We start from the raw sequence: 15,172 nt of genomic DNA, 5'->3' as shown, positions 1-15,172 counted from the left end.
ACGGCGCCACCACAGAACATCGATTTAGTTCCTGATAGACCGAACAAACAAGGGTATTTTGGTATTTTTGGGTTATCTTCTTCCTCCACTACCCAACTCCATTGCCTGCCACCTACGTCTCCCTTGGGACATGAGAAGCGAAGTGCAGTAGTAGTAAAATTTTTTTTTGAAGGACAATTGCTCGAGAAAATGATACATCTTGATGACATTCAGGAAATTTAGCAATGAGAAAGATAATTGGAAGTCTACTATGGACAACAAATCCCAATGCATTAAGATTGAGAAAGAGTTTAATGAACTGAAGAGAAAAGCCAAAAACTTCTAATATTGAACTTGGGTCTTTCAAAATGTTCTTATGCAGTCACCTTTTTAATTATTTGAATTGCAAGATCTAGTTTTGGAATAGAAATCCTATCCTATAAAGTGAGTTCGAATGGAAAGTTTTTCTTTCTTCCTTTAATCTGGGATTTTTGCACGATCTGGTTTTGAAAGCTTTTCTCTCTTCCTTTAATCTGGGATTTTTTTGCAAGATCTGGTTTTGAAAACTTTTCTTTCTTCCTTTAATTTGGGAACTTTGGCTTTTTATCTTTTGGACTTTTTTTTGATGGAACGAGATCAAGAGATGCAGCATTAGTAAGGGGATAGGAGGAGAGTAATAGACAAAGAGGAAAGGGAATAAGAGGGGGTCACGGCGGTGGCAGAGAGGAGAGTGGTGACAATGGTAGGGACGGGGGAGAGGTAAGGTAGGGGAAGAGGAAAGAAATTTTAAAAAATTTAAAAATACCTCAAAAAAGTTGTAAATATTAAAATACCCCAAAACTAATGATTTTTTTTTTCTGATTTACTTGGTTTTATTAACATCCATACTTGAAGTTCTCAATATACCCCTATTTAGCTATTCAATTAGAGGCTCGAGTGCTTTTACATGGTGGTGCCGCCGCAGAAGTCCTCAATTAAAACCACAACATATATTCATGTACCAAATTGGCCAGAAATAAAAATTAGGAACTAAATCAGCACTAGTAAAAAGTTTAGGGATGAATTTGGCCATTTTTCCTTACAAGTTTGAGGCAACCCAAACTTCATTGAGCTTCACCTAGTTCTTGAGTTCTGGATTATGTTCTCCTCTTGAGAAACTTCACGCTTCCAATAGTTTCCAAATACAACAAAATGAAAACAATAATGGGTGGGGCTAAATCCACACTTTCACAATCTAAATTCACATCCTTATAATTAAGTTAATCAAAAAGCCTATAGCATTTATGGGGCTTGGTAAAGACTTTTTCAATAAAAATTGGTGAAAATAGATTGTGCTAATTTGGATTTAAAGTTTACACATTATGAATAGTTTTAAAATTTCTAACATTTTTTTCATTCACACTGATGGTATTTATTTTTTCTTTTTATTTTATTGAGAGAATTTTTTATCTCTGTTTACCATGTAAGAGGAGATGAGAGATTTTGTTTTTAATTGTGTTAAGAAAATATTTTTACCTTTTTGACATTTTGTATTTCAAAGTTGATTGAAATATAATTTTAGAAAATATTAGCATATCAATTATTAGGATGATAGTATCACACAATATCAATTAATTAAAATTATTATTGACTTTTTAAACATCTCATGAAAGACGTGTTTTTGTATTGAAAAAAGTGTCTATCAAATTTTATGGGCTTTTTTGTCATCCTTATAGTAGGTGTATGGATTTTGACTAAGGGTTGTGAATTTAGTCCCACCCAACAACAATTTTCAAATATAAATAGTAGGATAAAACTCTCACAAGGTCTCTATTTCAAAAGGAGATGTTATAATTGAAAACTCAACTATAATGCAATAGGTAAACACTCAACACATAAGCTCTATATATGACAATTTTAATTTGATTATGATGAAATATGGATAGGCAAATGAATCTCTAGACTCTTGCAATGATTTGGACAAATTTAGGTACGAACGGAGTTGGAGAAACTCTTTTTTAACATTAAAAATTATAGTCATTGGAAACTAGTCATTACTATAGCACTTAGACATCCACTTGAGCTTGGTGATCCGAATAACCTTGAAGGTCTTATAGTGAATGGAGGGGAAGACAAGATGAAAGGTTAAAGTGGTATTGGAGTCAAGGGAAGACTGATATTTAAAGATTAATATTTTGGTAAGTCTTGAACTTACTTTATTTAAGGATCTTCATTCTAAGATCAACCTAAGGCCAACCTAAGGCTATTAGGATAAATCCAGACTACCCTCGTAGGTTTTAAATTCTTTTTTGGTTGATCCAAAAACGATCTTTGTACATCATGCCTTTCCTTAAATACGCTACAAATCATTTCTAATGCCCAAAATCTATTTTGAAATTTGGGAGATCAAGTTTCATTGAATTTCTCACGCTACTTCTTCTCTCTATCTCTCATTTTTTCTAACTTCTGTTTATTTCTTATTCTCTTCTCAAAGGCCTTCTTCTATTAGCGAGCAAAACTACTCCATGGTCTTCCTTTCATGAATTTCATTTGTATTATTTTTCTAATAAAATCTCTCCTAATTTTTCTTAGTGAAAGTTTTATGTTTCTCCTAAAAATTTCTAGTGAGAATTTTTTGTTCTTTTACAGATTCCTATGGAGATTTTTTTTTTCCTTATTTTGTTGTTGGATCTAAATTTATTTCAGATTTGGTTGTAAGATTTAAAATTTTTTTGAATTTTGAATCTATTTCGATAGATTTCATCATTATTGTTGGAACTTAAAATCATTGCAGATTTTGGCGCTTGCAACATGCGTAAAAAAAACTAGATCTATTACACTCATTTTAGCAAAGATCTGTAAGAGCATATTGGAGAGCACTTCCTCTCTCTAGTAGAGGTCCCTCTCTCTCTAGTAGAAGCTTTTCTCTCTCTTGGGATAAGAGCCCCTTCGCTCCATTGGTAGGAGTCTCAGCAGCTGTTCAAACTTTCAAAATTTCCAAACTTCAATTCCTACACTCTAGCAAAAGATAGAAGTTTTAGAAATAGACCAAAGTGTTTAATGTAACTCAAAACATTGACTCTATGGATTACGGAAAATCTGTGCAATAGAATGAAAAGGAGAGTAGCATTTATGAAGCTGCAAGCCAAGTAAAACTCGATAGCACCTCTCCTTTCACTGCCTTTGCTACGACGGTTGAGGTATTGCATGGTTCCTGCGCTTTTCCTTTTGTGTTTTTTTGTCTGTTTGGGTGACAAAGGTATCCTTTTCACTCCTTATAATACTGCTTACTATCTAGTTTGTTCATCTAGGTCTTTTTTCAGCTGAGGTAGGATGATGAGCTTTCTCTGGCTCGATAGTCTGATCCTTTAGCATCCCCGTAGATCGTTCAGTTTCCTCTGGTTTTAGTGTGCTTCTCTTTTATCTTTCTTTCTAGAGTGAACTTTACCCCTTAGTACCTCAGTTTGTATCAATGGAGATGGATCTGAATGAAATGATGCAAAAGTTCTTACTAGTTGGGAACAAACTTTCAGGAGCAACTTTGGACTTAGGGGACTTGGAAAGTGGAGTAAGAGAGTGTAAGGACAGTATAATAGGGAGAGTCATGGGAGAAAAGATTGCCAGTTTCACAAGAGTGAAAAATTTTGCCACAATAGCCTAGGGTTATCCAAAAAATTTGTCTGTCTTAGAACTTGAACCGAATCTATTTCAGTTCAACATCCCTAACTCAGATGATAAGGAGAAGATAGTGGAAGGAGGCCCTTGGGTAATAGACAACCAAATTTTGGTACTAAACAGATGGAAGGAAGGAATAGAAGGAAATTTGGAAGCCTTCAAGATGGCCACTTTGTGGGTACAGGTTTGGAATTTACCTGTACATTGGGTTACTAGAGAAGTAGGCCGTAAGATAGGGGTAGTCTTCAAACAGGTCAAGGATGTTATAATACCCCAGCTGGGAGGAAAGGAGGGTAGGCATTTGAAAACGCTTGCCTTAGTAGACTTGTCAAAACCCCTGCTCAGAGGCACCATAGTGAAGACTGAAGGTACTATGAAATGGGTTGCTTTCAAGTATGAAAGATGCCCAAACTTCTGTTATAACTATGGAATTGTTGGTCATGGGGAGAGGACATGCACCAATCAGTAAGAAATAGCAGGGGCATATGCAGACAATTAGTATGGTCCTTGGTTGAGAGCAGGGAACTTTAAAGGATCCCCACAGAAAAAGCAAAAAAGAAATGATATGGATAAAGATAAACGGTATTGGAAGTTTGTAAATGGGGAATTGATTGAAAAAACACAACCGAGAAATCTATTTGAAAAGAATCAACAGGAGCTGAATAGGTCTTTGGAGAGGGAGAAAACTGATCATCAAGAACTAGCAAGAGATCTGAATGTGATGAGAATTGAAGCTGATCAAGTTCCCCCCCTCAGGGCATAGTTCACAAGGGTAGCTCTCAAAAACAACAAAATCCTCTGAAACAAGGTGAAGGAGCACAGGTTGAACAGGTTGAAACAAAAGGTACAGAAGTAGCCAAGACTTTATTGGTTGAGGAAACTACTAAGATGGAGAAGGATAGCACCTTAGAAGCACCTATTGCAGCTAAGCCTGGATCATTAGAGGGAGAACATGAGAGAGGGTTGCTGATACAGGAGACTTGTAACAATAATGAGAGAGTACAGGAGGTAGTTGGAAAACACTCAAAAAGGTTTGAATAGAAAGGTGAATTCTCCCACCAAAACTAGAGACCCTTAAGAGAATTGAATAGACAAGTGAGCAATCAGACAAGTGTAGGAAAGGGGAAAATAACCCTGAGGGATGAGGATATGGAGTGTGAAGGAGGTGAAAATCAGAACTAGAAAAAGCAAAATCTTTTGAGATGATAGTGGTCTTAGAACCTAATCAGGTGGAGGTGGGATCCTTTCCTAATAGGGCTCCCCGGGACAAATGAGACTTATGGTGTGGAATTGTCAATGAGTGGAGAGCCCCTTGACAATTCCCCACTTGAGGGAGGTGAACAACCTCTTCTCTCTAGATATGATTTTCCTTAGTGAAACCAAAAATAAGGAGAAATATATGGATAGAGTTAAAAACTGGCTAAGGTTTGAGAATAGTGTGGTGATTGGGGCTATGAATAGATCAAGTGGTATGTGTCTCCTATGGAAAGATGATGTCAAAGTCTTGACAACACTCCAAACAGCCTTCACCATAGAAGCTAAGATAGGGGGTAGGGATCCTCAGGATGAGTGGTGATTTATAGGAGAGTATGCAAGCTGTGATGCTCAAATCAGAAAATAGCAATGGCAAGTGCTGAATGATAGGAGAAAGCTATGGGGGGAGAAATTTGTGATAGCAGGAGAATTTAATGATATAGTGTCAAATGAAGAGAAATGGGAGGGTCTTAAGGGAGAGGAAAGGAGCTTTAAGACTTTTAAGAACTTTATTTTTGAGAATAGATTAGTTGAAATAGGTTTTGAGGGCCACCCTTGGACCTGGAGTAACCACTGGGACAATGTAGGGGAAGTAAAACAAAGATTAGACAGATGCCTGAGCAGTTGTGACTGGGTACAGAAGTTTGAAGGGGTAGTCTGTCAGCACATAGAGTCCTTTGCCGCTAACCACAGCTTGCTAATACTGGATACTGAACCAGAAAAAAGGAAAAAGAAGAAACGTTTTTATTTTGATAAGGGATGAACTCAAAAGGAAGGTATATAGCAAGTCATTGAGAAAGCATGGAACAAGGATGAACCAGGAACTAGAATGTTCAGAGTTACTAGGAAAGTGAAAAACTGCAGAATTGAAATCTTGAAGTGCAAAAACACTTTTCAGGCAAATTCCAAAGTGAGAATCAATGACATTAAGGGTAGATTATAGAGTTTGGACAGGTCTAACTTGGAGAACAAAAAAGTGAGAAGGACAGGCTTATAAAGAGGGGGAATCCTTTTGGAGTCAAAAAGCTAGACTAAACTGGCTAAGAGAGGGAGATAAGAACACTAGTTTTTTTCATGCCTATGTGAGAGGTAGGAGAAACAGGAACAGGATCTGTAATGTTCAAAGAGAAGATGGTTCTTGGAAAAAAAAATGATGAGGAACTAATTTCTGAGATTTCCATGTTCTATAGGAGCCTGTTTACTAGTAAAGGGGAAGAAGATAACTCAGAGGTACTGAGGGGTATTTCTCAGCCTATTACTGAGGAAATGAATTCCAATTTGACTAAACCAGTTCATGAGGAGGAAATCAGGTCTTGTTTTCTCCATGAATCCTGATAATGCCCCTGGTATGGATGGTATGACTCCATTGTTTTTCCAAAAAATCTGGGAAGTGGTTAAAAATGATGTGATTCAGGCTATACAAGACTTCTTCTTGTTAGGCTGCATGCTTAAGTCTATTAAGCACACAATCATCTCACTCATCCCCAAAATTCTGAACCTAATAGGCCTGAAAAATTATAGACCAATCAGTCTGTGTAGTGTTTTGTATAAAATCATCTGAAAATTTTTGGCTAACAGACTGAAACTGGTCCTTGAAAAGTGCATCAGTAAAAATCAATCAGCTTTCATCACTGATAGACAAATCTTAGATAATGTGATCATTGTTCAGGAATACATGCAATATCTCAAAAACAAAAGGCAAGGGAAAGAAGGGTATATGGCTATCAAGTTAGACATGGCTAAAGCTTACGATAAAGTGGAATGACACTTTCTTAGAGCCATAATGCAAAAAATGGGTTTCTGTGATAAATGGGTAAACTGGATGCATGGGTTTCAAGATGCATGGAGACTGTCTCATATTCTTTCAATTGCAATGGAGAAGTCAAATGATTTGTGAAACCAGGAAGAGGGATAAGGCAGGGAGACCTTCTCTCACCATATCTATTTTTTATTTGCTCTAAAGATTTCTCAAATCTGCTCCAAAGATCAGCAGAAAATAAGAGATTGAAAGGATTGAAGATCAGTAGACAAGGTCCAAACATTACTCATCTTTTTTTTGCGGATGATTCCCTCATATTTTGTAGAGCTGATGTGTAGCATGCTGAGGAACTAATGAAGATTCTACACGTTTATGAACAGGCCTCAGGTCAACTGATCAACCTAGAGAAATCATCTGTGATTTTTAGCAAGAATTTGACATGTAAGCAGAAACAGGAGATCTACAGTGCTCTAGGAGGCATGGCAGAAGTGAAGCAAGGGAAATATCTTGGTCTCCCTATGGTTATTTCAAGAACAAAGGACCAAATTTTTGGCTACATAAGAGACAATATCAAAAGGAGACTAGATAGCTGGAAGAAAAAATTTCTAAGTCCTGCTGGAAAGGAAGTCATGCTCAAAGCAGTCACAATGGGCATGCCAACCTATGTTATGTCATGCTTCAAACTGCCTAGAAAACTCCTCAAGGATCTCAACTCAGCTATGTCAAATTACTGGTAGGGGGAAACTATTGGCAAAAACAAGATGCACTGGACCTCTTGGAGGAGAATGGCTCAGGAGAGAAAGGAAGGAAGTTTGAGATTCAAGGACCTAGAAGCTTTTAACAAAGCTCTGTTAGGAAAACAGGTTTGGAGATTAATCACCAAACCAAATCTCCTAGTCAACAAAGTATTGAAAGCCAAGCATTTCCCAAAGAAATCAATTTTCACATGCAAAACTCAGGGCGGTGCTTCTTGGTTTTGGAAAGGCCTGATGGAAGTCAAAGGTCTTGTTGAAGAAGGAGTAATGAGGAGGATTGGTAATGGGAGAAGCACTAACATATGGAAACATAAGTGGATACCAGCTTCTCCATCTAGTAAGCCTACAACCCCCAGATCCCAAAACTGTGAGTTTGAATCAATACAACAGCTAATCAACCATAGCAGATAGAACACAAATGTGATCTTTAGACTTTTCAACAAGACTGATGCAGAAAGGATCCTTAGTATTCCAATTAGTCTAACAGGCAGAGAAGATTCCAACTACTGGAAACACAGTGAAGGAGGAGAATACACGGTGAGATCTGGTTACAAGAGGTTAATAGAAGAGAGTTCAGGCATAAACAAAGGAAAGGAGACTGCTGGAACAAGTTTTGATGCAGGTAGTAAACAAAGCAGGTAAATTTAGAATACACTGTAGAAGCTCAACACCAAACACAAAATTAAGATGTTCATCTGGAAGTGTGTCAATGGAGCTCTACCAGTCAGGGAGGCAATCTACAGGAAAGCAGCAATTGGGGATCCAGTGTGTAAAGGATGTGGAGAGGATCCAGAAACAATAGAACACACACTGTTGCAATGCCCCCTAGCAAAAGAGGTCTGGGAAGTAGCTCCAATAACATGGGATGGAGCAAAAAATCAGATAGGCAGCTTTCAAAGATGGTGGAGCAGGATTACAGAGGCTAAAATAAAGCAAGAGGGTAAAAGCCATATCGATCTCACTGCTAATATTCTATGGCAGATTTGGAAAGAAAGGAACAAGAGAAAATTTGAGAACCAAGTCAGCTATCAACCTTGCAGTGTTATTCAAAAAGCATACAAAGAATGGTTGGAGTTGGAGGAAGTAGCTACTAAGAAAATTGATTAGAGCACAGCAGAAACAATGCCAGAACTGGATGGGGAATATCATGTACAAGAGGACCAGGATTTGATAACTTTGAGAGTGGCAACAACAAGCTTAACAAGGCCTACATTGCTGGGAATTGGAGTTGCTGTCAAAAGGAGGACAAATGGCGCTACAAATTTTTGGGCATTAAAAGACAGAAGCTATGGGAATAAGAATATTGATGTAGCTTCAGCAGTCAAACTGGTCTTATGCAAAGCATTGGAAAGACCATGGAGCAACATCAGAATCCAAATCCAAAACAAGGACTTGTTGAGGCAAATCACGAATGGTAAATCTTCTGATTGCAGATTGACAACGATCCTTGAGGATATATTAAACTTAAAGTCATTGTTTCGAATGTGCTCTTTCTGCTTAGATAATAATGATGATAATGATATTAGTGCTAATGTTAGCTCATATGCCTTAGGCATTTTGTTGGATGACGAAGGTTTCTTTCCTCCATGTTACTGAATATGAGTTGTACATTTATCAAGCATTTGCTCGAAATGTAAAGCCTTTTTATAGATCAATGCAAGTACTCTAACGTTTTGAAAAAAAAAACATGCGTAAAAAAGTGTCATAGTGATTTATCTATTAGAAGACAATTGTGAAATTTCTTATATTTTTCATATTTGTTGATAATTATTCAGATCTATAATCTTTAGAGCATGTTTAACCTGCCATTAGTATAGTGATGTAAATCATATCAAATCATGTTGGATGATTTCTAGCAATATGTTAATGAAATTTGCTTTTATATAAAAAAAAAAGTTTCATTGAATTTTGTTTTACTCGATTTCTTACCAAAAACAACTTGATCTCTTTTTTAATACCAAGTCTGCAAAGCAATAGAAATTTTTTAAACAGGATTTGTGTCCGATCTTTTACGCGCTCTCTAGTATACCTTTGTGTCTTATACAATATCCTTTAAATTTAAAAAAGCAAATTTTTCCTTGATCTATTTCGTATTATATTTTTCTCAACAGCCACATATTCATTTTAAAACCAAAGGACTTCTTAGCATATTTTTGTAAAACGGGTACTTGTCCTTTTGGACAATCTATCTTGTTTTTGTGTACTATAAAGACACTTAAATTTGTGAATCTTGAGGTTTTTTTTTTACCTTCAATAAACCATAGAAAGAGCATGGCATCCTATTCCCACCTCTGCCGCGCGGTATTTGCAAGTCAAGATTGCCCAATTTGTAGTATCCTTCTATTGAGTTAAATTTGAGTTTTGGGGAAGTAACTATTTATACTAGCCTTTTTCTATCATTTTCAAACATTGTCTCCATTTTGATCGGTCCTTCATGACTATCACTTTGGCAATACAAATGAATTGAAATACAATCACAAATGTAAATCAATTTTTTTTTAATTTTTTTGCTTCAAGAAAGTCAAAATCAGATTTGAGGATAATTTGGTCCTAAATTTGCATTCTTGAAGGCTTGAATTTTCCTCTTGTTTAGGATTTGCAATCTAATTTGTCTCCTTGATCCAATTAGAGCAAACCGTGAGTTGCTCAATATTGGTTTAAGAGACAGTGTGAATTGGTTTAAGAGTGGCACATTTTACAACTTTCATATAAAATTAAGCAGTAGCAAAGTCTTTTCTCTCATGTGTAATTTCACCATACAATTTGGTATTTTATTAGTGACCTTTTTAATTGAGAAAAAAATAAATTTAGCAAGTGTGATTGACCAAATTATACAAAGGAGTCCTCATTGATTAGTATAATTAGTAAAATTCGGGATGGATAAAATACAAGACATTACATGTACACATATTGTATGAATTTTCCCCCCCAAAAGACAATTAAAAGGTTGGCATGAAAATAGGAGTTCGGCAAAATTATGCAGATAAATTTTGTACATGAATAGCACGAACATATTTGAAAGATAGTAAATTTAAAATATAGATAAAGTTACTATAATATACCAAGGTTATGCTATATTGACACTAATTTAACTCTTATTGTTGTGTACGAGATGTTAGATTCATTAAAATTGTACCACCTCTCTATTTTACTATATATAAATCCAGAGTAATTATGACAGAATTATGAAATTTAATACTAAAAAATTTTATTACTTGTTTTATACAGTTAATTAAAAAAATATGAGAATTTTTCAGAATTTTTAAAATATGTGAAACCGGAATTTTTTTTTGAAGTATATGTATATGACATGATTATTTAAAAAAACATGATTATTTACTAACTAGACTAATTACTATGTTAATAAAAAGGAAAAAAAAATAGTACGATATTCAAGTATTCAACTTGGTCTAAGAATATAAAACAACTCAATTAGATTTATGTGACAAATACAGAAAAAGAAAAAACTGATTAATCTAACGAAAAGAAAAACTTAATTAGATTTATCTTCATTTTAAGCCCATCTCTGGTTTTACTGAGTTTTTCATGTAATACACGTAAAATTTTTTAAAAACACCTCAAAAACTATCCACCTGACTTTTTTTGATAGACACATAAGCAACACGTTTCCTTCCTGAAGTCGTGACACCATTTTAGCGAGTTTGAGCCGAATTGTTTGACTAAAACCCAAAACCCTGTCACATTAGCTAATTCGCCCTGACTTCAATCGCAGCTCCGCCATGAAACACCTCCTGGCCACCATCCGCCGGAGCCACTGCCGCCACGCTGCACCCTTCCTCCAACTGGCCTACTACCAATCCCTGAAGCCCCAGTCACCCTCAGAACCTGCCACTTCCCTTACTAAAAGCTCCTGGTAAAGTTTCCTAACCACCCGGGGGGGCCCCTTTTTTTACCATTTCGTTTTTGTTTCTTTATAAATTCCTGAAATTTCACAACCAAGAGAGCTCATTTTGGATTTTGGTTTATGGTTTGATTCTGCCCAATATGGTAGCAAGAATTGAGAAACAAAGAGAAGTCACCTGGGTTGAAGAGGGCTTTAATTCTGATATAAGTTTCTTGCAATTTCATTTTTTTAGCAAGATTATGTGATGTTGTAGTTACAAGTTTCATCTTCTTCTTTAGCATTCTTGGATATGCTACTACTGAAATGAGCTATTCTTCTGTTCTTGGGCGGGATGCTTCAGCTGCAGGACAAATGCTTTGATCAGGAAATGATCCATAAGCATTAGACATTGTGTAATTAGTATTTCCTGATGAACATTTTATATGCTCTTCAGAACGAGTACATCCCACCAAAGAGATTGTCAAGCAAATCCAATAAGCGCTTGAAATATTGGCCCCCTCTGAGAATGCATCTTGGGCATGGTTTTGAAAGTTGAGGAAAGTTTGTGAATTTTCTGGCTGATGAGTGAGATAGAGAATGACACGAAAAATCTGTAAACATAATTTCCTTTTATAAGTACAAAGCAATAAATGATTGAAAGTTTAACTTCGAGAAGTTGAACTGCTAGCTGGACCATTAACGTATATATTTTGATCTTTACCTAAAATTTAAAAGGCCTGAATTGAACGCTTTAGCTTTTTTCCCTGTATTTTTTAATGATATTGGATCTTTAGAGGCTTGATCTTGTCAGTAATGACACACTGCTTCTACATCATAATTAGTTTATAACTTGGATGTTTAACCCATTTCAGTTTTCAAGATCGCTATTTATACTAAATGCTCTTCTATGGGAGAAGGAAATTGAAGGTGCATGTAGAAGAAGAATTTTTGTCCGTTCATTTTTCCCCCTTGAAAAGTTATAATTTTATTAGCCAATATAAACTTAAAACAAACTGGGTGGCTGTCCAATATCAACCTATGCTAACTCTTGTAGATACAGGGAATCACATATGATGGTTAATTGTATTGCCAGTTTCTTCTTCTTTAAAAAGAATAAGGAATATTTAGAAAACACAGAACTTAGACTATGTTGCTGGCGTCACATCCAAAACTTGACCTTCTTCAAGCTTATCAACAACTGGTTTGCAGCTAGGTTGAATATGAATTCTGCTCCTGCCGTCCCCTGAGTTTTAGTGATTCCATTCGTAATTTTTCCTGCTTCCTGAATTTTGATAGAGCTCTTTGTACTGCCTGTCACCCGAGCTACAATGATCTCTCATTTAGGATCTCTGGCTACCATGCCTATGTTAAGGTGGGGTTCAACTATTGCAGCTACATTGATCCTTATAATACGTATTGCTGGAGGTTCCCAGTTTTCCTTTGTAGTCTGGCAACCCGCTTATTAATCTGATTAAATTCAATCCAGTCCTGGCCAGCTTTCTGAATAGTCTTCTTATAATCTCATCTTCAATAAAGAGTTTGTTCCTCCCTTTTCAGATTTACCACAAAACTATGAGAGTCACGTGCATCCTATTTCTACCTGCGCTTTGTTTACTTACTTCCTTTAGCTTTTCCCACCAGTCCATGAGTTATGCTGTACATCTCTGAGACCCATCCACTGTACTAGTGCCACTATCCACACCTTCGCAGCTTCAGAACTTGTCAGAAGCGTATGGCAAATTGTTTCAACCTCCTCCCCACAGGCTTTGCATTACAGTTTCAATCCTTGTGACTGAAAATCATTCTGCTCGATTCTATCCCTTGTCTTCCCCCTCTGTCTTTGTCAATTTCTCTTCTCTTAGCTTCTTCATAATCTGAACTAACAGTAGTGTAGCTTCCGGATTTGGAGTATACCCTATTGAATCTGTCATGCAAGTTCATTCATTTAATTGTTTTTTTTTCCTTTAAGCTAAATTCCAAAAGAAGAAGAAAGACAATGGAGAAGCAAGAGGGTTGATTCTGAGTTAAACCTCCTAAAACCTATCAAATGAAATCAGTAGCAAAATGTATAAGTCTTCTGAAAACTATCCCCTAATTCAATTGGGTTTTTCTTGAAACCTCATTTTAAGTGCATTTGTCTTTACTTCTACAGGTCAATTCATGAGAATGCAATGCCTATCCAGGATGTAAACGGCCTCCAAATTGCCAAACAAACTGATAGAATCTGCCAAATATTGTCCAACCATAATGGCTCAGGAAATGTTGACTCTGCTATGAAATCTGCTTCAGTTGAAATAAAGATCACTCAATTGTTGGTGCAAGAAGTTTTGAAGAAGCTCAGCAACGCTGGTTTGTTGGCTTTATCTTTTTTTAGGTGGGCCGAGAAGCAAAAAGGAATCAAGCACACCTCAGCGAGCTACAATACTTTAATTGAATCCCTGGGAAAAGTCAAACAGTTTAAAATGGTATGGAAACTAGTCGAGGAAATGAGGCAACAAGGCATGCTGTCAAAAGACTCTCTTGCCCTAATTTCACGCCGCTATGCCCGAGCTCGGAAAGTTAAAGAGGCCATTGATGCATTTGAGAGTATGGAAAAATTTGGGCTGAGGCCAGAATTGCAAGACTATAACAGATTGATTGATACTTTATGCAAGTCCAGGCATCCGGAGAAGGCACAGCAGGTGTTTGACGAATGGAAGAATAAAAGGTTTAAGCCTGATATTAAGTCATATACCATATTGTTGGAAGGGTGGGGCCAAGAGCAGAATTTGTTGAGATTAAATGAAGTTTGTCGTGAAATGAGAGATGATGGTTTTGCACCAGATGTTGTAAGTTATGGTATTATGATCCATGCTTATTGCAAGGCTAAAAACTATCATGAAGCAGTTGAAAAGTATCATGAAATGGAGAGGAAGGGCATTAAAGCAACTCCTCATATATACTGTACTTTGATCAATGCTTTGGGATCAGAGAAAAGGTTGAGTGAGGCCCTCAAGTTTTTTGAACTGGCCAAGACTAGTGGTCATGCTCTTGAAGCACCCACGTACAATGCAGTTGTGGGGGCGTATTGTTGGTCAATGCGAATCCATAATGCTTACCGGATTGTTGATGAGATGAGGATATGTGGTGTTGGTCCTAATTCACGAACTTATGATATAATACTTCATCATCTTATTAAGGCTCATAGAACACAAGAAGCATATGCTGTTTTCCAGAAAATGAATGATGAACCAGGATGCGAGCCAACTATTAGCACATATGAGATTATGGTGCGAATGTTCTGCAATGAGGAGCGGACAGATATGGCTTTGAGGGTGTGGAATCAGATGAAGGCTAAGGGATTCCTTCCTGGGATGCATATGTTCTCATCATTGATTAACAGTTTGTCCCATGAGAATAAATTGGAAGATGCCTGCAGATATTTTCAGCAGATGTTAGATATGGGAATTAGACCTCCAACTCCAATGTTTAAGAACTTAAAGCAAGCTCTTCTTGATGAGGGGAAGGAAGATACAGTGCTGACATTGGCAAAAAAACTTGAGAAACTAAGGGTTACGCAAATAGTCAGTTAATGACAAGAGATATTGACCTTTGTCTTTTGTTCTGGTGTATTTAGAATACTTTAATCTGCCCATGTTAATACAAATTGGAAATTCTTTTCTTGATTCCATTAGAGGTTCTTGCTATGCACACGGTGGATGAAAGGTCAATCCTATGACATTAATTTACTGTTTTGAAATAGTTGAAGCCCAACGGTACACATGTTGCATAATTATATCCAATTTTATGTCTTCGAGTTTATAGGTTGTCTGATTTGTCTTAATTTCTTTTCAAAGTTAAAGATTGTGATTGGGAATGGTAGATGAGGTATCTGCTCCCTTCAATGGGTAATAATTTGCAGTGAGGTTGACTGCGAATTAGCTTGCT

General features: G+C 36.5%; 1 protein-coding gene and 1 long non-coding RNA gene across 3 annotated transcripts; both read left to right on the top strand.

Moving 5' to 3' along the window:
* Positions 1 to 2,089: 2,089 nt before the first annotated feature.
* On the top strand, positions 2,090 to 9,056 carry LOC140010798 (uncharacterized). Its single transcript, XR_011817945.1, has 2 exons — positions 2,090 to 3,158; positions 6,557 to 9,056. It is a non-coding gene; the product is annotated as an uncharacterized lncRNA (long non-coding RNA).
* Positions 9,057 to 11,030: 1,974 nt separating this feature from the next.
* Positions 11,031 to 14,915, top strand: LOC113699270 (pentatricopeptide repeat-containing protein At1g71060, mitochondrial). 2 transcript variants are annotated; one of them, XM_072058352.1, is made up of 3 exons: positions 11,139 to 11,275; positions 13,215 to 13,311; positions 13,398 to 14,915. In XM_072058352.1, coding segments are annotated over exons 2-3 (1,422 nt in total). In that variant the 5' UTR covers positions 11,139 to 11,275; positions 13,215 to 13,309; the 3' UTR covers positions 14,818 to 14,915. The 2 variants fall into 2 exon arrangements, with proteins under 2 accessions (XP_027075313.2, XP_071914453.1); XM_027219512.2 differs by lacking the exon at positions 13,215 to 13,311 and having other exon boundaries at positions 11,031 to 11,275.
* The last annotated feature ends 257 nt before the right edge of the window (positions 14,916 to 15,172 follow it).

The sequence above is a fragment of the Coffea arabica genome, chromosome 7c, assembly GCF_036785885.1.
Source record: "Coffea arabica cultivar ET-39 chromosome 7c, Coffea Arabica ET-39 HiFi, whole genome shotgun sequence".
NCBI lineage: Eukaryota > Viridiplantae > Streptophyta > Magnoliopsida > Gentianales > Rubiaceae > Coffea > Coffea arabica.
This window is presented reverse-complemented; position numbering and strand designations above follow the sequence as displayed.